This window comes from Sapajus apella, unplaced genomic scaffold (assembly GCF_009761245.1).
Source record: "Sapajus apella isolate SASKATOON/1434 unplaced genomic scaffold, GSC_monkey_1.0 scaffold8, whole genome shotgun sequence".
Classification (NCBI taxonomy): domain Eukaryota; kingdom Metazoa; phylum Chordata; class Mammalia; order Primates; family Cebidae; genus Sapajus; species Sapajus apella.
This window is the reverse complement of record NW_022436948.1, coordinates 1,988,950-2,010,541: the sequence shown is the minus strand read 5'-3', so window position 1 is coordinate 2,010,541 and position 21,592 is coordinate 1,988,950. Positions and strand designations below refer to the sequence as shown.

The following is a 21,592-nucleotide window of genomic DNA, read 5'->3' as shown; positions in this document are numbered from 1 at the left end:
CACCACACACACACACACACACACACACACACACCAGGCAGGGCGGTCCAACATCACACACACACACACACACACACCATCAGGCAGGGCAGTCCAACATCACACACACACACCCCCCACCAGACAGGGCATCCCCACATCACACACACACACACACCGCCAGGCAGGGCGGCCCCAGCATCGCACACACAGCGCCCCACCTGCTTGCAGAGGGAGTGAGGCATGTCCTGCGTGACCCCCGCCCCAGGAGAGGCCTCGACAGCCTGAGCCTGATGTCCCTGGACTCGGGCGCAGGCACCTTTCCCTTGCCTGATTTTACTCGGTATCCTCTCCTGTGGGAAGTCATAGCCGTGAGTACCACCACCTGCGCGACCTGTGGCCTCCTGGAGTATCACCCCCCTGGGTGGTCTTGGGGACCCTGACACAGGCCCCAGGCTGTTCTTTGCAAGCGAGGACAATGCTGTCCTCGGACAGTACTGGGTGCATTTCTGGTGACACTTCCTTTGACTCCTGCTTCAGAGCGGGTGGAGACAGAGAAGGAGGCTGTGAGGCCAGGGCATCGTGGGTCTCATGAGGAGCAGAGCCGTCCTGCACCCTCTGGTGGCCACAGAGGCTGTGGCCTGAAACTCTGGCGTGAGTCTGGAGCACCAGCTGGAAAGGAATTAGCCCCTCCATGCCCTGCCTGGCAGACTTCTGCCCCTACCCCGGCCCCAGTGCAGAGGTGTAGGGCTGCAGAGCCCCACAGGGTCGTGGGGTGTCCCTTATGCCGTGTTGAGGTGCAGGATCTGAGAGGTAAAGAGACAGGACACTGAAGAACTGGGGAAGAGCATCTGGACTCCGGGGCTTGCCACCTGTGAGTGGAGATCAGCGGCGGCCCCCAAATGCCCAGAAGCATCTGTATTTATTAGGTACAAGCAGGAGGCAGGGTCATGAGTGAGGCCATCATCTACAGGCTTAGTAATAGGGCATACATAATCACGTGAGTCACAAGCGAGTGGACCACCCCATATGTCACCTGGGCCGAGAGGTGGGCTGTGCACAGTAGGGGTCCGTGCCATGCGCAGTAGTAGAGGGTCGTGTACAGAAAAGGGGTCCACCCCCCATTAGGTCACTGAGGCAAGGAGGTGGGCTGTGTGCAACAGGTGTCGTGCGCAATACTTCTTATCTGGGGCTGGAGACTTCAAAGGATTTCTAATAGAAGGATACTGTAAGCCAATGCAGTGGGAGCTGACAGACTTGTGCTCTTCTCTTAAGATATTTATGGGAGGATGATTTGAGCTAGCACAGAAGTGAGAAAAGACTGACAGGGTGTACAGCCACTGTGACTGGTCACACCAGAGGGATTCTTCTCCCTCAGTTACTTCCAGGATCTCAGGCCTGAGGCCTACTTTCCACAGGAACTGGATGCAAGGTGCTACAATTCCTTTATCAGGAGGAGAGGCTCCTGCTCCAAGCCTGCCATACAGCGTATGCCCTTTCAGGCAGGGACGCCACCGCCTGGGTCTCTGGTTCTTGTCCTGGTCTGGCTGTTTTCCCATGTACTGCTTCTGTTCTGTGACTGCTCTAGGCATTCCTCCTACTACAAACTACTATACGGTTGTATGGAAGGATTCTATAAATCAGCACTAAATGTGTCAGTGCAGCTCCGACTACAATACCTATATGATCATATAGAAAGATTATACGGAACTAAGTATGTTAGATATAAGTATTAAGTACGTCTATAAACTAAACTAGACATATAAACTAGTTTAGTATATAAACTAGGCATATGTAAGCAATAAGTTACACTTCAAGTACTAACTAATACATGATTATATATGAAGGATTACATAAAGGAAACGGCTGAGCAATGACACTACAAACTAAGATATTCTTCAGGCACTAGTTGTGCCTGGGGTCTGGGCAGTTCTTCCTCGGTGCCCAGGGGAGTTGTTACCCACACAGAAGAAGTGAGCCAGGCTTCCCTCTGGCACCAGGGCTGCACCCTGAGTCGGGAGCCGGGGCTTGCCTCACTGGCTCCCCTCTGGCTCTCCAGGAGGCACCAGGAGACCACATGGTGAGGCCCCCAGCTACAGGCACCTGAATCCCACAGACGGCAAGACGCAGGGGCCTTGCTCAGAGAAGCACATCCTCCTCTGAGGATCCCAGACTCGGTTCCTCTCCTAGGGTGTGGCCCCAGCAAGCATCCAGGCATGTGAGCCTCTGTGCTAACACACCCCTGCATGCCAGGGTGAACTTCAGGGAGGTGTGCTGTGGAGGCGAGACATCAAGTTCCTTTCCAAGGGCAACAGCTGGAACTTCAGAACCTCCTGCAGAGGAAGGGCGTGCCAGCACGCTGGGCGGAGGGAAGTGGCCTCCTCCCAGGGGCCATTCCTGGCCGCAGCACAGAGGCTGATGGTGGCTGAAACTGCCCTTTGTCACCTGGACATTCACCATCTGCCCCCGGTCAACAATGCCTACTGCCCTCGTTGGTGGAAGAACCAATGTCTCATAAAAAATGCAAAAGGCACAGATCATTAGAGAAAATACTGACAATCCTGAATGTGGTAAAATGCACACAAAAGCACAAGTCTTGTCCCAGAGAAGCCACCTGTGGGGCACTGCAGGGAGACTGTGGGCTCACTGTCTCCCTCCTGGGCATGTGGGCTGGCAGCTTCCAGCCACCTGCCGTGAATTAGGGCCACACGATGAGTTTCTATTGGCTAAATGTGGCGGGGAGATATCTGCACTTCTGGGCCACAGATTCTTGAAGCCCTTCTGCTTCTCCTCCGTGCCAGGCTATCTTGAAGGCTCACATGCCAGAAAGTGGGTCTGCACGGTAGGGGCGTGGCGTGCTTGGATGGCAATGTGAGGAGTAGGGAAGGCTTTGCTGGCTTCAGCCACTGACGTGTTGACTTTGTTGGTTTCTGAACCAGCACTGATTACCTTCACCAACAGCATGTAACGGGCAAAGGATTCAAATTCAGAATGTATAAAGAAAACATAAAAAGAAATGAATAAAAGAGATGGAAATATACCATTATAGGATAAGATGGCCAATGGCCCAAAATCCTAGGACAAGATAGCCAGTCTCACCAACAATCGAGACACCATGCACAAAAATTAACTAGGGGCCAACCCAGACTTGAATGTCTAAGATAAAGTCATGAGCTGTCTATATAAGATCATATCATCAGCAGAGACAGTCTCGTTTCTTTCTTTCCTATTAGAGTGCCTTTTATTTCTTTTTCTTGCCTAACTGCTCTGGCTAGAACTTCCAGCACCACATTAAATAGAAGCGACAAGAGTGGGCATCCTTGCCTGTTCTTGATCTTAGAGAAAGAGCTTTCAGCTTTTCACCACTGAGTATGGTGCCGGCTGCAGGCTTGTCACATATGGCCTTTATCATGATGAGGTGCATCTCTTCTGTATCTATTTTCCTGAGAGTTTTAATTATGAATGAATGCTGAATTTTGTCAAATGTTTTTTCTGCATTTATCTAGATGATCATGTGGTTTTTGCCCCTAATTTTGTTCATGTGATTTATCACAGTTATTGATTTATGTATGTTGAACCATCCTTGAATCCCTAGGATAAATCCCACTTGGTCATAGCAAATGATCTTTTAAATGTGCTGTGTAATTCAGTTTGCTGGTCTTTTTTCCAGAATTTTTGCATCTATATTCATCAAGGATGTTGGCCTGTAGTTTTCCTTTCTTGTAAAGACTCTACCTGTTAGTCTTCAGACTGTTAGGACTGATAAGCAAATTTAATAACGTTGCAAGTTACAAAATCAACATACAAAAATTAATAGCATTTCTATATACTAACAATGAACAATGATCCAAAAAAGAGATTTAAAAAAATTCCTTTTACAATAGCATTAAAAAGAGTTTAGAAAAATATTTAACCAAGGAGGTGAAATATCTGTACACTGAAAATTATAAAACATTAATGAAAGAAACTGGAGAAGATGCAAATAAGTGGGTAAATGTCCCATATTCATGGATTGCAAGAATTAATATTGTTAAAATGTCCACATTATCTAAAGCTATCTACAGATTCAATGCAATCTCTATCAATTTCAATATCATTTTTACAAAGAAATAGAAAAGAACAATCCCAAAATGTATATGAAATCACCAAAAGACTCTGAATAGCCAACAGAATCTTGAGTAGGAAGAACAGAGCCGAACGCATCACACTCCCCGATTTCAAACACTTTAAAGCTGTTGTGATCCAGACACCATAAGACTGGCATAAAAATAGACGTATCAACCAATGAAATGGGATAGAAATCCCAGAAACAAACCCAAATATGTGTTGTCAATTGATGTCTGAGAAAGCTGCCAAGAACGCACGATGGGGAAAGGACAGACTCTTCAATAAACGGTGTTATGAAAACTCAATATCCACGTGCAGAAGACTAAAATTGGACCCTCATCTTACATCATATGCAAAAATCACTCAAAATGCATTAAAGACTTCAGCATAAGTCCTGAAACATGAGACTTCTAGAAGAAACCATGGTGGAAAATACCCATTACATTGGTCCAGGCAATTTTTCCTTGAATAGGACCCCAAAAGCACACCCAACAAAAATAAACATAGACAAATGGGATTCCATCAAACGAAGCAGCTGTACAGCCAAGGACACAATCAACAGTGTAAAGAAACAACCAATGGATTGGGAAAAAACATTTGCAAACTATATATTTGATAAGGGGTTACTATTCACAGTAAGGAACCCAAACAACCCGGCAGGAAAAAATAAACACCCCAATTTAAAAATGGACAAAACAGCCCGGCCACAAAGCAAGACCCTGGCTCAAAAAAATGAAACTACATAAATAAATTAAAATGGGCAAAAGACCTAAACAGACATTTCTCAAAAGAAGCCGTTTAAATGGACAGCAGGTCTATTTTTAAATGCTCAGCATCACTAGTCATCAGGAAAATGTACACTGAAGCCACAATGAGACCTCACCTCACACTTGTCAGAATGGCTCTTGTGAAAAAGACAAAAGCAAACAAGTGTTAGGAGGATGTAGAAAAGAGGGAGTACCCTCTTGGGGGGAATCTAAATTAGTATAACCGCTACGTGAAACAGCGTAGCAGCTCCTCAACAAACTAAAGATGGAACTTCCCCATGATCCACAAATCCCCCTCTGCCTTTATATCCAAAAAACTGAAACCATTCTGTTGAGAAGTCCGCACTCATGTTCGTTTCAGTCTTGTTTACAACAGTCTGCTTATGGGATCCATGTAAGTCCATCAACAGACAGACAGATAATGTGCTATATATATACAATGGAATACAATTCCACCATAAACAAAGAGGGAAATCCTGTCATTTGTGACAACCTGAATGGATCTGGAGGACATTACGCTAAGTGAAATAAACCAGGCACAGAAAGACAGAATCTAAAACTATAAACTTAGAAACAAAGAGCAGAAAGGTGGTTACTAGGGTCTGAGGCTGCCGAGGGGAGGAACGGGGGAAGGGAGATGTCAATCAAAGGAAACAGCATTCCCATCAGGCTGGAGGAAAAAGCTGTAGTGGCCCCTTGCACTGCCTGGTGACACATAAAAATAATGTGTTGCAGACTTCAAAATTGGTAAAAGAATACATTTTTAATTTATGAGAAAAATGGTAAGTTGGTGCGATGGTGGTTATGTTAAGTACTTTGATTTAATCTTTCTACAATGCATACATAGATCAAAGCATCATATTATAGCCAGTAAATACACACAATTATTATTTGTCAATTTTAAAATTAGTAAATAAACAATAAATGAAATAAAAATAATGAAGCTCTAGAAGCACATAGAGGGGAATGCCTTCACGATATTGTGGTAGGCAAAGACTTTGGGAACAGGAGGTAAAAATGCTACATGTAAGAGAGTAAATCAGTAAATCAGATTTTACTACAACTAAGAGCATCTCTTCATCACACAACACCATGATACCACAGCACATCCATAAGCGTGATTCAAATGGAAATAGAACAATACCGAGAGTCAGCAAATGTGTACAGGAAATGGAGCCCTCCTACATTTGCTGGGGTGGGAATGTGAAATGGAACGACCCCTCTGAAAAACAGTTTGGTGGTGTCGTAAACATGACACGCATCCCTTCACATGCCCCACACACTCCACCTCCTGTGTGTTTACCCAGGAGAAGTGAAATCGTATCACAAAGACTTGCCCACGAATGCTTAAAGATGCTTTTTTTTCCCCATTTATTTATTTTATTGCATTTTAGGTTTTGGGGTACATGTGAAGAACATGCAAGATTGTCGCATAGGTACACACGTGGCAGTGTGATTTGCTGCCTTCCTCCCCATCACCTACATCTGGCATCTCTCCCCTTGCTATCTCTCCCCATAAAGATGCTTTTGCCACACTAGCCATGTGTCCTTCAACAGCTGAGTGGATTAACAAATTGCGTTAATATATCCACACAGTGGAATACTTCTCAGCACAAAGGAATAAACCGCTGATGCAAGCAACCCCTGAGATAGAGAACTATGAGTGTGAATACGCTGAAGGAAAGACACCAGATCAAAGGCATACATATGGCTGACGCTTGAACCATGCAGGGGTTAGGGCCACTGACCCCCTCCAGAGTGAAAAATTCACATATAGCTTTTGACTCCCCGAAAACTTAACTGCTAATAGCTTGCTGTGGACCTGATAACATAAAACAGTTGGTTGACACATTCTTTGTATTTTACATGTATTATATATCATATTCTTCAAATGAAGCAAGGTAAAAGAAAACGTTACTAAGAAAACCATAAAGAAGAGAAAATGTATTTACTATTCATTAAGTGGTAGTGGATCATCTTAAACGTCTATCCTCGCTGTCTCCATGTTGAGTGGGCTGAGGAGGAGGAAGAGGAGGAAGAGGAGTGGTTGGTCTTGTTGCCTCAAGGGTGGCAGAGGCAGAAGAGGTGGAGGAGGTGAAGTAGGAGGCAGGAGAGGCAGGCTCCTTCTGCGAAACTTTATGGAACTATGTGGTAGTTTCTGTCTGACTTTTCTGCTTTTCCATTTCTCCAAAAATGTTTCTGTCATCACCAATCCTTCCTCCACTGTTTGCTTTAGTTTCGGTGCCTGTATCATAGAAGAGTCCATGTCATAAAGGAAGTCAAAGCAGGCCGGGCACGGCGGCTCACACCTGTAATCCCGGCACCTTGGGAGGCCAAGGAGGGCAGATCGTGAGGTGTGGAGCTTGAGACCAGCCTGACCAACATGGTGAAATCCCATCTCTACTAAAAATACAAAAATCAGCTGGGTGTGGTGGTGGGCGCCTTTAATTCCAGCTACTCAGGAGGCTGAGGCAGGAGAATCGCTTGAACACGGGAGGTGGAGGTTGCAGTGAGCCGAGATCGTGCCACTGCACTCCAGCCTGGGCAACAAGGCGAGACTCCATCTCAACAGAAAAAAGAAGTCAAAGCAGGCTTGAATAATCGGAACCCTTCTGCGAGATTGTCTAGTGCTCATTTGTTTTCTGGAACTGTTTCTTCTGTCTTCCTCCTCAGCATTTGGCACTGGTTCAGAAGCACTCATCTCCACCAAGGCGTCTTGTGTGGATTTCTCCAAGAGTGACGTCTAGAACCCCCTCCCCCACCACCACCTTTTTTTGGCTATATCCACAATATCTTTCATGATCTCCTTGAGTGGCTCTGTTGTAAACCTTGTCAGGCACAACATCTGGACATAATTTTCACCATGAGGAATTTATTGTTTTGGGGCTCTTATGGCTTTTCTATAACAATTAATGCACCTTCAGTGGTGCCATCTTTCCAGACTTTCACTGTGTTCTCTTGATCGGGGTTCTTGCCCACAGTATTGACAATCTTTTCCAGAGAGTGCCAGGTGTCATTAGTCTCAAAGGTCCCTAGGACCCCCTACTCTAGAGGCTGAGTTAGAGACGCGTGTTTGGAAGCAAGTAAACCACTTTGACACCATTGGTGTTAAACTCACGGGGTTCTGGGTGGCCAGGGGCATTGTCCCATATTAAAAGAACTTTAAAAGACATCCCTTATTGGCAAGATACTTCCTGACTTCACAGGCAATGCAGCAAAGGAGTAATCTAGAAAAAGGGTTTTTGTGGTCCAGGCCTTCTTGATGTTCAACCAAAAGACTGGCAGCAGCAGCTGCTGTTTCTCTTTTCCCTTCAAGGCCCGGGGGTTAGCAGCTTTATACACAAGGATAGCGTGGTTGTTAACCTGACTACATCTGCACAAAACAGAAGAGTTCACCTATCCCTTCCTGCCCTACAGCCTAGTGCTCACTTCTCTTCCTTACCATGAATAGTCTTTTGTGAATTATTTTTCCAGAATAGGACACTTGCATCTGCATTAAAAACCTTCTCAGACAGATGTCTTTTCTCCCCAATGTTTTTCTTCACAGATTCTGGGAACTTGTCTTCTGTTTCTTGGTTGGCAGAAGCTGCTTCTCCTGTTATCTTGACACTTTTTAAGCCAAAGCTCTTTCTAAAATTATCAAACCATCCTTTGCTGGCATTAAATTCCAGCTCTAGATCTTTCCCCTTCCTTTTGCTTTAAGTTGTCACACAATGACTTTGCGTTCTTCTGAATCATACTGGAGTCCATAGGTATGCCTTTCTTATAGCAGTCCTGCGCCCACATAAAAGCTGCATTTTCACTACAAGATCAAATGTGTTTCACAAAAAGTGCCTGGTTTTGCACCTGTTGGTATAACTACAATGATGACATCGCAGATTTCTTTTTCTTTTTTTTACAATAGTTCTTACACTGGATTCATGTGTCTTGAAATGGCGGCAACCATAGCTGCAGACCTCAGTCTACTGTGCGTATAAAGCACTCGGACTTTATCTTATGCTGTCATGACTTTTCTCTGCTTCTTGGGAGCAGAGCACTAGTGGGACTCAAGTCCCATGGTGTGACTTAAGGACTAAACATGACAGAAAATACATGTAAATCACAAGAGATCACTTTTTGCTGTGAGGTGAAATATGCTGGGGAGGTGAGCTGCTCCTTGGGGATGATCAGCATCACACAGGGCAGCACCTGAAGCAGACACGCAAAACACTTGAGCTCAATGGCAGCAGGAGGCGGCTGCAGAAACATTCCAGTCGCACAGCATGGACTAGGGTCACCTGGAATGCAGCTACGGTTTCATACTGCACCTCTACATCAGTTTACGTTGCTGTTGGCTGCCAGTGACGCTATGCATTGTCTGTAAGTGCGTGTGTATGTAAGTTTTGATAAATTTTAACTTTTTATAAAAGATTTGTGTGTATTTTATGGTAGTAAACGATAGCATAGACTAGCATCTTCATATATTTTATGCATTCATGACATATCTTTTTCTTATTTTTTAAAAATATTTCTAGGCTATATGGTTTGCCTGTTTTTCAAACGGTCACAGATCTCCTCAAAATTTTCAATATATCTATTGAAAAAATCTACGTATAGGTGGACCCACACAGCTCAAACTGGACATTGTCAAAGGGTCAATTGTACTATAGAATTTGATTTATATGAAATCTCAGGAAAGACAAACCTATTTGAGATAGAGAGGAGATCAGTAGTTTCCTGGGGCAGAGTCAGGAGGGGTGGGGATTGATCATGAAAAGTACTACTGGGAACTGATGGAAAATCCAGATCTTGTTTGTGGTAGTGGTTATGTGGGTGTATATTTTCTCAAAACTCATCAAATGGTAACTTTAAATAGGTACATTTTATAGCATGTAATCATACTTCAATAAAATTGAGTTTTTAAAAACTTTTATTTTTAAACCCCAGACTTGGATGAGTTATTTGCAATTCCCATACCCAGTGGTGCACTGAAGCCAGCATGCCCTGGCTCATGAGAGCTGGCAAGCACCACTCCCTTCTCATCTGTGTTACATGATGTCGTCTAGGTCGCTTGGATTTAGCTCTGTTGGGAGCATTCAGACGTGGACATTGGCAAAAGCAATCAATCATGACTTTTGTTTTTGTTTTTATTACAAAAACAAAAGCCAGCTATTGAACATTCACCAACACACTGTATGTCTAAAACAACTCATACTCAGAATATATAATAAATTCCTGCAAATCAGTAAGAAACACAAGTAGCAATATTTTAAAAAGCAAGCAAATGCCTTCAACAGGTACCTCACAAGAAAAGATATCCAAAGTTCAGTGAGTGGCTTTTCTCATCAGGGATATGCACATTAGTGCAACAGTGCAGTATTCCTACACACTTTCCAAAATAAACAAATTTTAAAAGACTGATAAAACTCATTTTGTTCATCAGAATAAATGGAATTATAAAATCAACTAGTGGGAATGTACATTTCTTTAAAAAGTTGTAGGTATATGCTAAACTAAACATATGTCTATCTATGACCCAGCAATTCCACTTTTGAGGGCACAATGAAGAGAAATTAGTAAATATATCAATGAAAAAGTTTACAAGAATTTTTCTAGCAGCACTATTAATAGCAGCCAAAATCTGTAAACAATCCAAATCTGTAACACTGGGAAAGAGAATGGCACATAGTAGAATTTAATGCAATGGGGCAGCAAAATAAAAGAGTGAAGTACTGATGCATGCAGCAATGTGGTGCTTCTCACAGACATTGTGCTGAACCAAAGGAACTGGAAACAAAAGAGTTCCATAGAACAGGCGAAGCTACCAATGGGGAGAGAAGGTGGAACAGCAGCTAATGCTTAGGGATGAGGGGCTAAAAAGAGAGACAGCACAAGGGATCATTTAGGATTCTGGAAATGCTCCATATCTTCCACAAAATATTCACTCAGAAGATTATATCCAGCTAAACTGTCAATCAAATAGAAGAGCAGAATAAAGGCATTTTTAGTCCTGCTATGGCTTAAAAATATATATTCCTTGCACCCATTTTCAGAAAGTTACTGGAGAATGTGCTCCACCAAAACAAGGCCATAAATCTAGAAAGAAAAAGACAAGGCATCCAGGAAGTAACAGATCCATCATCAGAGAGAGATGAATGAAAATCCAAAGACAAGAGTGAAGGGAGATCCCAGGAAACCTGTGTGCCAGGCTGAGGGAGCAGCCAATAGAGACTGGCCCACAAATGAGAGAGCTCAAAGAGAAATTGTTCCAAAAAATCAATGAAGCTAATAGATTGTTATGTTTGAACCTCTTGAGTGGAGCATGGAGATGAATGAGTCAGAGTTTGGGGAGGAGCAATTGTTAACTCTAAGGGGAAAAAAACATAAACAAAAACAAAACATGTACAAATAAGAAAATTAAATCTGATTCCACTATTCAGACTTGGCTATGAACAATATTTACTTTATTATAATACACATTCTGAACACTGATGTAACCAAATATTGATATTTTACTGCCTTTGCCTTCTGAGGATGGGAAGAGGGGAACTTTTCATGGAGGTGGTGATAAACAAGAGAAAGTACTTTCCTCCACAATAGGAAATCAAATATCTGAAACTGAAAATGCAAGAAATAACAGAGCATATGTGTTGTTTAATAATTGTGAGATAAACAGGAGAACAAAGAAGATCATGGACCTTGGGAGGGATGCACAATCTGTTCCATTGCCAGGGAGAGGGGCGTATTAAAGGCATTCAGTTTTATAAGGGAAGCAGACCACAAAGGTTTGGAAAATTTGCAGCCTGACTATGTGATAGAAAATAAAAACTCATTTTCTAGGGACAAATTCAAACTGGATGGAGAAATTTGCTTAAGTAGCAAGGAGCCTAATGTTAATCCCCAAGACCATGGGGAAAATGTCTCCACGCCATGTCAGAGACAGTCATGGCAGTCCCTCGCATCACAGGCCCAGAGGCCTAGGAGGAAAAAGTGGTTTCACGGGCCCAGGATCCCCATGCTGTGTGCCACCTGGGAATTGGTGCCCTGTGTCCCAGCCGCTCCAGCTGTGGTTGAAAAGGGCCAACATATAGGTCAGACTGTGGCTTCAGAGGGTGCAAGCCCCATGCCTTGGCAGCTTCCATGTTGTGTCAAGAACTGAGGTTTGGGAACCTCTGCCTAGATTTCAGAAGATGTATGGAAACGCCTGAATGCTCAGGCAAAAGTTTGCTGCAGGAGTGGGGCCTTCATGGAGAACCTCTGCTAGGGCAGTGCAAAAGGGAAATGTGGGGTTGGAGCCCCCCCACAGAGTCCCTACTGGGGCACTTCCTAGTGGAGCTGTGTACTGACACCTTGCACTGTGTGCCTTGAAAAACCACAGACACGCAAAACCAGCCTGTGATAGCAGCCGGGAGGGAGGCTGTACCCTGCAAAGCCACAGGGGCAGAGCTGCAAAGGCCATGGGAACCCACCTGCTGCATCAGCATGACCTGGATGTGACATCTGGAGTCAAAAGAGATCATTTTGAAGCTTTAAAACTTGACTGTCCTGGGGGATTTTGGACTTATATGGACCCTGTAACCCCTTTGATTTTGGCCAATGTCTGCCATTTGGAATGGCTGTATTTACCCAATACCTGTACCCGCATTGTATCTAAGAAGAAACTAGCTTGTTTTTGATTATACAGGTTCATAGGTGGAAGGGACTTGCCTTGACTCAGATGAGACTTTGGACTGTGGACTTTTGGGTTAATACTAAAATGAGTTACGACATTGGGAGACTGTTGGGAAGACATGATTTGTTTTGAAATGAGATAACATGATATTGGAGGGGCCAGGAGCAGAATGATATGATTTGGCTGTGTCCCCACCCAAATCTCAACTTCAATTGCATCTCCCAGAATTCCCAGCTGTTGTGGGAGGGGCCTAGGGACAGGTAACCGAATCATGGGGGATGCTCTTTCCCATGCCATCCTTGTGATAGTGAATAAGTCTCACAAGATCTGATGGGTTTATCAGGGGTTTCTGCTTTTGCTTCTCCCTCATTTTCTCTTGCTGCCACCGTGTAAGAAGTGCCCCTCGCCTCCCACCAAGATTCTGAGGCTTTCCCAGCCATGTGGAACTGTAAGTCCAAGTAAAACCCTTTTTCTTCCCAGTCTCGGGTATGCCTTTACCAGCAGTGTGAAAATGGACTAACGCAGGGGCATCCCACCAGAGTCTGCAGATGGAGCAGGAAGGGGTGGCAGAGTAGGGAGCTGGGGGCATTCTCGCCCAAGACACCCATTGTTCAGTGGAGCAGGGCTCTGGGACAGGTAGAGAGAATCTGCTGGTACAAAACACCCTGCCCCTGGTACCAAACATCCCAGTAGCAAACACAGGAAAAGAGAGGAGGAAAGTGGGGCTGCATTTTCCAGAGTCACCAACTCATGATCTGTTCAACTCCCAGCTCCACCAGCCGACATGCAGCATTGCTGTGTGTGTTTGCAGGGCACAGGCACCAGCAAGTGGCCAGCATCACTCAAGCACACCTGGGACCACAATAACATCCCACAGCAGGCAAACTAATTAGGGTTGTTTGGATGCAAAGTCTCAGCCACAACAAGGAAAGGGAAGGCTTGTGAGACACCTGTGAGGAAAATACCAAGGGAGAGTATAAAACCTCAGCAGCCAGGGCACACAAACCCACACACCTCACACCAACACTCACACTGCCCAGCCCAGCACCCACCATGGCTGACACCTGCTGCACCAGGACGTATGTGATTTCTGCATCCACCACGTCTGTCTGCTCCAATGACCTGAGCTGTGTCAGCCGAGTCTCCTCCCCCAGCACTTGCACCGGCTCCTCATGGCAGGTGGACAACTGCCAGGAAAGCTGCTGCGAGCCCCCCTGCTGCACCTCCAGCTGCTGTACCCCCAGCTGCTGTGCCCCAGCCTCCCGCCTGGCCCTGGTCTGTGCCCCAGTGAGCTGTGAGCTCAGCCCCTGCCAGTCAGGCTGCACCAGCTCCTGCACACCCTCATGCTGCCAGCAGTCTAGCTGCCAGCAGGCTTGCTGCACCTCCTCCCCCTGTCAGCAGGCCTGCTGCATGCCCATCTGCTGCAAGCCTGGCTGCTACGTGCCTGTCTGCTCTGGGACTTCCACTTCATGCTGCCGGCAGTCTAGCTGCCAGCCAGCTTGCTGCACCTCCTCCCCCTGTCAGCAGGCCTGCTGTGTGCCCGTCTGCTGCAAGCCTGTCTGCTGCAAGCTCATCTGCTGCAAGTCTGTTGGCTGTGTGCCTGTCTGCTCTGACTCTTCCTCTTCATGCTGCCAGCAGTCTAGCTGCCAGCTGGCTTGCTGCACTTCCTCCCCATGCCAGCAGTCCTGCTGTGTGCCCATCTGCTGCAAGCCCGTCTACTGTGTGCCTGTCTGCTCTGGGGCTTCCTCTTCATGCTGCCAGCAGTCTAGCTGCCAGCCGGCTTGCTGCACCACCTCCTGCTGCAGACCCTCCTCCTCCGTGTCCCTGCTCTGCCGCCCCATGTGCAGGACTGCCTGCTGCATGCCTGTCCCCTCCTGCTGTGCCCCCACCTCCTGCCAGTTCAGCTGCTGCCGTCCGGCCTCCTGCATGTCCCTCCTCTGCCGCCCCGTGTGCTCCCTCCCAGCCTGTTGAGGCCTCTGCTCAGGCCTGGAGTCCAGCTGCTGCCAGGCACTTCCCCCAGGGCCAGCCATGCTCAGGTCCTGATCTGGCTTAGGTGGCTGCCCCCACCTGGGGACAGGGTCCCCATGTCTCCACTGTGCTGAGGTGACCACCCTCCTTGCTCCCAGGAGCCCCCATCCTTGCTTCTCCCCAGCTGCTGCCTCCCAGCATGTGCCCACCTGCCTGCTGGGCCCCGTCCTCCCTCCCAGCTTCTCTGCCCCAGGTCATTTGGCCTCAACTTGAGCCTGTCAGCACCTCCTCCTGCTCCCAATAAACTCTCCTTGGTCACCTGATTCTCTTCTCCTGTGTGCTCCTGGTGGGGGGGACACATGGTTTGAGCTGACATCGGTCTCCTCCAGCCATGACTGTTTCTAGGAATGAGTGACTTAACCTAGAAGTCACAGGGGACAATGGCCTAACTCCTCCAGGGGGTCGCCAGGTGGAACTCACGGCCATGCCCAGGAAGGCTTAGTCCCCACTCAGTCCCAATGCCCAAGACTTCCTGAGCCTGGTCATTTGCTGCCATGCCCTGGCTGTGGAGCTCTCTAGGCCCCAGGACTGTTGCACCCACTGTCCCGCCTGGGTGAGCCCACCCTGCAGTTCTGGAAAATCCCCGGCACATGTACATAAGCGGCACTGTCTGTTACCATGAGACAACCAAAATATCCATCCACGAGGGAATGGACGTGAATGGAGCCAGCGCTGCAGCAGGGGGCCCTGGACGAATGCTGTGTGCTCACTGGAGCCAGGCACACACAGGAGCGCAGGTGCGCAGGCTGCGGAAGAAAGCCCAGCCTGCACAGCCTGCCAAATGAGGCAGCGCTCTCCGGAGCGCCTTGTGCTGGGCTGGGTGGGTAGAGGGTGGGTGGGAACAGGAAGACCCCAATGGAAGAGGAAGCTGGAACCACGTGGGAGCACATGCAGACCAGAGGGTGAGAGAAACACGTGGACACACAGGTCTAGAGGTAGCCAGACGTGCTTTCAAACACGTGCTTCCTCCTTGCCTTCCACCATGATTGAAAGTTTCCTAAGTCCTCCTCAGCCATGTGGAACTGTGAGTCAAACAAAGCTCTCTCCTTTATTAGTTACCCAGTCTTGGATAGTATCTTTATAGCAGTGTGAAAAAGAAGTAATACACAAACAAAACAAACACTACCTGGTAAAATCAGCTTTAACTGAGCTATGGAAAATAGTCGAAGGTTTGCAGCAAGCAAGGGAACACATAATCAACTAAAAGCAACAGAATCCAATAGGAGAGGCTTGTAGATTTTAACTTCCCCTTGCCCCATCCCCCATCCCCAGCAGGGTGACAGTCAGGAAGACGGCAGCTGGAGTTCCTGGTGTGGTGTGCTGCTGCCAGGGAAGCAGAGGGGACCTTGTTTGCAAGGCAGTGCAGTTGTTCATTTCAACCCACCTGGCAGCTCCCTGAAGGGCTAACACACAGGGCTTGCCTTATTTCACCAACTCAGACTCTCTCAAGGCAGAGAAGCAGCTACATGGAGGGTGTGTGTCTGAACGTTTAAAGATAAATGAACAAGTCACTAACACCTAGGTCAAAAATTCTCAGTTGGGAAAACAATGGACATGCCCAAAAAGTCTGGGAGGAAAAGCTGGGAGATGGCATGCTTTGAGGAATAAGGGTGTTGGGAGATTCCACATATTCTTGGAAGTCCAGAAGCCCCTGTGCATGTCCATGATGGGGCAGAAGCTCAGAAAAACCGAGCAGCTCTCAGTTCTCACCTCTGGCTGAATTTCAGGCTCTGGGCAAGCAGGAAGTGAATGTGCAACAGGAAGTGAAGGAGCAAGCAGGAAGTGAAGGGGAAGGCAGAGTCACAAACTCCCCAGCTGAGTGCTGAGGGTGTGGACCAACATACACAGCCCAGTTACAAACCCTGCAGAAAAATATTTCTTCATTCCAGGGGTTTAGGGAACTCTCTGTCAAATTACTATCTGAGCAGTAAGCTAATAGAACACGAGCACACATGATAAGGAAACTATTTTTTTAAAGTGGCATAAACAAACAAAAACAACCACAATCTACAGCAATCAGCAACAGCAAACTGTGCAGAGGGAGGAAAACCTGATACCCAGAAATCTCCCACTGTCACAGTCACCGTCCAGTTCTCAGCAGAGGCATGTGCCATGCAAAGCAGCAAGAAATATGCGCTACTCATGAGGGGAAAGCAGGTAATAGAAAATCTTCCTGAGGAAGCCCAGAATTGGACTTACTAGACAAAGCCTTTCAATCAACTCTCTTAAACATGTTTAAAAAACTAAATAAAATCCCAAAGAATTAAAGTAAACCAGGAGAATGATGCCTCACCAAATAGAGAATATCAGTAAAGAGGAGGAATTTTAAAAATAAATTAAATAGACGTTCTGGAATTGGAAAGTACAATCACCAAAATAAATAATTCATGATATGGTTGCAACAGCAGATTTTAGCAGCTGTAAGAATTAGTGACTGCAAAGAGAGATCCATTAAAGTAATCTAGTCTGAGGAGTAGATAAGAAAATGAGAAGTAGGTGAGAGAATGCAGAAAAATGAACAAATCTGAAAAGACCTGTGGGACTCCATCAAGCATACCAACATACTTAGCAGAATTTCCCAATGAAGGGGAGACAGAGGGAGCAGAAAAATGTAGTTAAAGAAATAATGGCCCAAACTTCCAAAACTGAGGAAACACATCAATCTAACTCAAAGAGATTCACACAAAAACATAGTATAATATAATCAAACTCTCAAAAGTCAAAACAGAGAGAAAATCTAGAAAGCAGCTGGACAGAAGACCAACAGCAGATTTCTCATCAGAAACCATGGAGGCCAGAAGGCATTGGGATCACATATGTAACGTGCTGGGTGGGGTCCAGGGGCAGGGAGCACCCAGCAAGAAAAATGACATCTGCCTCTGGCAAGATTATCCTTCAAAAGTGAAGAAGTAACACATTTTAAGGTAAATAAAACCGAGAGAGCTCATTGCTGAAAGATTTACCTACAAGAAATGCTAATTCAGACTGAAATAAAAGGACACTAGATAGTAACCTGAAGGAATATGAATGAAGAAAGATCAACAGCAAAGGTAGCCATGTTGGTAGTTTGTGTGTTTATAGGAGTTTTTCCATTACATCTTGGTATCTACTTTGTTGGGTACAAATAATACATTTGTTGGTGGAGACACAACTGTCTATATTTGTCAAGACACCAAATCCACACCAAAGGAAAAAAATACAAACCTCTCATATTGATTAAATAACTTGAATCTAAAATTAAAAGCTTTCCTACAGAGCCACCTACAGACCCAAATACTTTCACTGCCTAATGTTCCCAAACAACTGGGAGAGAAATAATACCAGTCTTAAATCTCTCAGCTTGTTTGATTAGGCTGTTATAATTTTCCAGACCTTAGGAAGTGGGGACCTGAAGTATTGGCTTCTAGTGAGAGCAACTGAGGAATGCTATGTGCTGCCCAGGAGGCCACATGGGTGTGACCTGGAGACATGATGGCCCTACTGGGAATGGGCCAGCCACAGGCCGGGAGAATGGCCAGGAAAAGAGCTATTCCTTTCTGGGTGGATATGACTTTTGGGGAGGCATGATTCAACCACTATACTCATCTTCTTCCTCCTGATTTGTGTATTCTTTTATTACTCTGGTGGAGATTACAACATGAATCTATGGCTTTTTAAAGTCTAATATAAATTCAATCTTAAATTATTTCCCAGACAGTGCAGTGTACTAAGACCACTTTAACTTCATGTAGCCCCCTCCGGAATTTTGTGATCTTCTTGCCATGTACTTTATTTCTATAAATATTTTACAACTTCTAAGATATCTTATACAGTAAATATTCATTTAGATTTTCCCATGTGTGTCCTCCTTTTGTTACACTTCATTTCCTTATCAACTTCTCGCTTCCATCTGTGATCATTTTCATTCTGCCTAATTATCTTTTAATTTTCTTTAGTGCAGATACTGCTGGTGACACATTCTCTCAGTGTCCAGAGAACATCATTTTCTGTCATCATTTTTAAGGCTCTTCTTCCCAGGTGTAGAATTCTAGTTTGATGCTTCTTTTCTTTCAGACAGTAAATATATCATTCCATCGTCCTCTGCTTCCATCATTTCCACTGAGAAGTCATCTGTAAATGTTACTGTTGCTTCTTTAAAGGTAATATTCCTCGCCCCCCCACCCCGGCAACCCACCCCAGCTGTTTTAAAATTTTTCTCTGTCTTTGAATTTCAGCCCCAATATGCCCAGGTGTGGTTTCCTTTGTATTCACCTTGCTAAAGATTCTTAAATGGTTTTCACATCTATGGGTTAATGTCTTTCGAATCACTTTAAAGTTCTTGTCTATTATACCTTCAAATATTTTACAACCCCTATTTTACTCACCTTCTATGATTTCAACCATTTATATTCATAATTATTTACAACGTTAGGATGTGCTTATTACTGCACTTTCTTCCCTCTTTTCTTTCCCATCTCTGTGCTCAAGCCTGACATTTCCTCGTCTCCCTTCGCTAATGTTCTCTCTGGTTTTGTCTAATATGTTGTTTAGCTAATCTACTTAGTTCTTAATTTCAGCTATTATGTTCATTTCCAGAATTTCTGTTTGATTCCATTTAAAAAATCCAGCTTGACACTGAAATTCTCCATTTGTCCTCTGTTTTCTTGAGCAAGCTAATCAGCATTACTTTAAATTCCAGTTTGACAATTCTAATATCTAAAGGCCCCGTGTATCTGCTTCTCTTGTTGGTTTTTTCCTATTGGTCCTTTGGTCTTGTCTTCTAGTACCCCTAGTAATTTTTGACTGAATGACGGACTTCATGAAAATTTGTCAGATTGTTTGAGCCTCTGTTGATGCTGCTGTCTCCAGAGGAGATCACTTTTGTTTCTGGGGGGCAGTTAGGCTACGGACAGATCACATGCGTTCAATACGAGCCGATTTAAAGATGGGCTGTATCCTTCTTTCTGGTTTTTCTTTCCTCCCAGGGAGTCGCCCTTCACTTATATTCAGTGTTTCCAACTGAAAGCCTGTTTTGTTGTCGTCACTGCTACTTTTTAACCAGAATCCCTCCACCTTGTCAGGTCCTGAACTCTGTGTTTCTGTCTTCCAATTTTGTGAGACTACAAAAAGCTGTGCTCAGCTTCAACCTCAGCCTCATGGCTATGGTCTGTGAATCACTAAATGCCTCAATAAGAAAATGCACGAGAAATTTTGGACTCACTTCTGTGTACTTTCCCTCTACTAGGGATTCACTCACTCAAGTCTCATCTGTCTTGGTGCCTCCTCGTGCCTTCAAATAGAGATTTTGTTTGTTAAACCAGGTTTCCTAATTTTTCTCAGCTAGATGGCCAGTGTGATGCAAGCCAACTTCCCACACACAGAAGCAGAACTTGAAAGAGTTTTATACGGCCTAAGAAAAAGGTGGCACAGTGGAATCATTTTCAGAGCTCAAAATTACCCTTCCCCCAAAATGTTTATTATTTCAGCCCATTTTTATGGAGGATCTTCCCTATTCCAGGCACTGTTTTAGCCCCTCAGACATTGAGTGGTGAACAAAACAAACACATGTCCTGCCCACATGAAGCTTACGTTTGGAGAATGGGAACTGAGAACAGCAAAGACTATGAGCAAGAAAAGTGAGGACACTTGGCACAGAAATACTGATGATGGCCAGGCACGGTGGCTCAATCCTGTAGTCCCAGCAATTTGGGAGACTGAGGCAGGAGGATCACTTGAGCCCAGGAGTTCAAGACCAGCTGGGTGACATAGCAAGGCTCAGGTCTCTAGAAAATTTTTTTACAAAAAGAAATATTGATAACGAGACGAACTATCTATTATTAAAGCACACTCCAACACTATGGTCTTTAAGAGCAGAACCAAATCCTTAGCCCAAAATGGACCAGTTCAAATCTCATCCTTCCTATCTGAAACCCAGTCCTATCCCCAGCGTTCCCACACGCAAGGCTGAGTGGGCCTCGGGGAAGGCCGTGGGGAGGGACATGGCCTCTCCTTCCCTGCTCCTCTTCTCCCTCTTTTGGGCTCTAACTCCTCCAGTGACAGGGACGGGAAAGGAACGTGCAGGGCCACTACTGTGGGGCTCACTGGCCACTGCTGCCCCTTCTCTCCAGGTGCTCCAGTGCTGCCATCTTCTACCCGCTGCTCCTGCCTCTTCAGTGAGGGCCTGCTTTAGGGAGGAGATGCCCCCATCATCGTGAGTAGAACAGCTCTTGCTTGGGATGCCACACTTTGCATAAGGCTGAAGGGTGACCCTGGCCTCCACAGCCCCCTTCTTACAACCAGGGCTGCACTGGCAGGGTGGTGGCAGCTGGTCATAGGTGGTCCTCTTCTGTCTTATTTTAGAAAGCCCTGTGGGGATGGATCTGACCCAGAATATTAGCACTATTTTTAGAATGAGAAGTAGTTTCCAGCTTTGCCAGATTCAGAGCAACAAAGACGTTCTACTCAGCATCCTGTGATATGTCTTATTTTATAACGAAATATGCATATGTGTATTTGAATTTTTAAATAAAAATGTGAAATCACAATCAATACTATAGCTAGTGGGTAGCAATGTTTCTGAAAGGTGATCAGGGCCATTTTATAAGGTAAGAAGCTCGGGACTTCATTATGCCCTGTGGTAACTAAAATTCACCATCAAAGATCATGCTGCAGTGACAGTTGCCTGTGGCTGACCTGGGGGTGTGTGATAAGGCCGGTGGGCAGGACTGCGGAGAAAAAGATGCTTGCAGTGCACGGCCCACGGAGGAGATGGCTCCAGCAGTGATGAGGGCGGGCGGTCACCTACTGCCTAGCACACCCACTCCACAGGTTCAGAACCCGAAACAACTGCCCAGGACGCCGACATTGTGCCTGAGCAGGGAGCGGGCTGAGCCCATGATCCTTGTCCCGGAATACAGAGTCCTGCTACCGCCCAAGCAAAGGATAAGGTGGGCATTGGACACAGGGCAGGAGGCACAGAGGCCATGGGGAACAGAAATCGGCCACAGTCCTGTGTCCCACGGCGGGGGAAAGGCTACGCTAGATGAGGAATTTGCACCACAGGAAATCCTTCCTAAGGACT

At 45.7% G+C, this 21,592-nt stretch overlaps 3 protein-coding genes across 3 annotated transcripts in view; 2 read left to right on the top strand and 1 right to left on the bottom strand.

Moving 5' to 3' along the window:
• Nucleotides 1–21,592, top strand: part of PWP2 (PWP2 small subunit processome component) — a 613,222-nt gene that overhangs the window by 435,134 nt on the left and 156,496 nt on the right. The window lies entirely within an intron of this gene.
• The window catches only part of LOC116550575 (thrombospondin-type laminin G domain and EAR repeat-containing protein-like), a 94,208-nt gene that overhangs the window by 25,315 nt on the left and 47,301 nt on the right, over nt 1–21,592 (bottom strand). The gene's annotated exons all lie outside the window — the stretch shown is intronic.
• Nucleotides 13,425–14,475, top strand: LOC116550559 (keratin-associated protein 10-1-like). The gene has a single exon (XM_032276574.1). The coding sequence runs from the start codon at nt 13,558–13,560 to the stop codon at nt 14,473–14,475; it is 918 nt and encodes a 305-aa protein (XP_032132465.1). The 5' UTR covers nt 13,425–13,557.

What these genes read in the sequence shown, in the direction of transcription:
- LOC116550559 (XM_032276574.1), top strand. Translation starts at nt 13,558, where the DNA reads ATGGCTGACACCTGCTGCACCAGGACGTATGTGATTTCTGCATCCACC.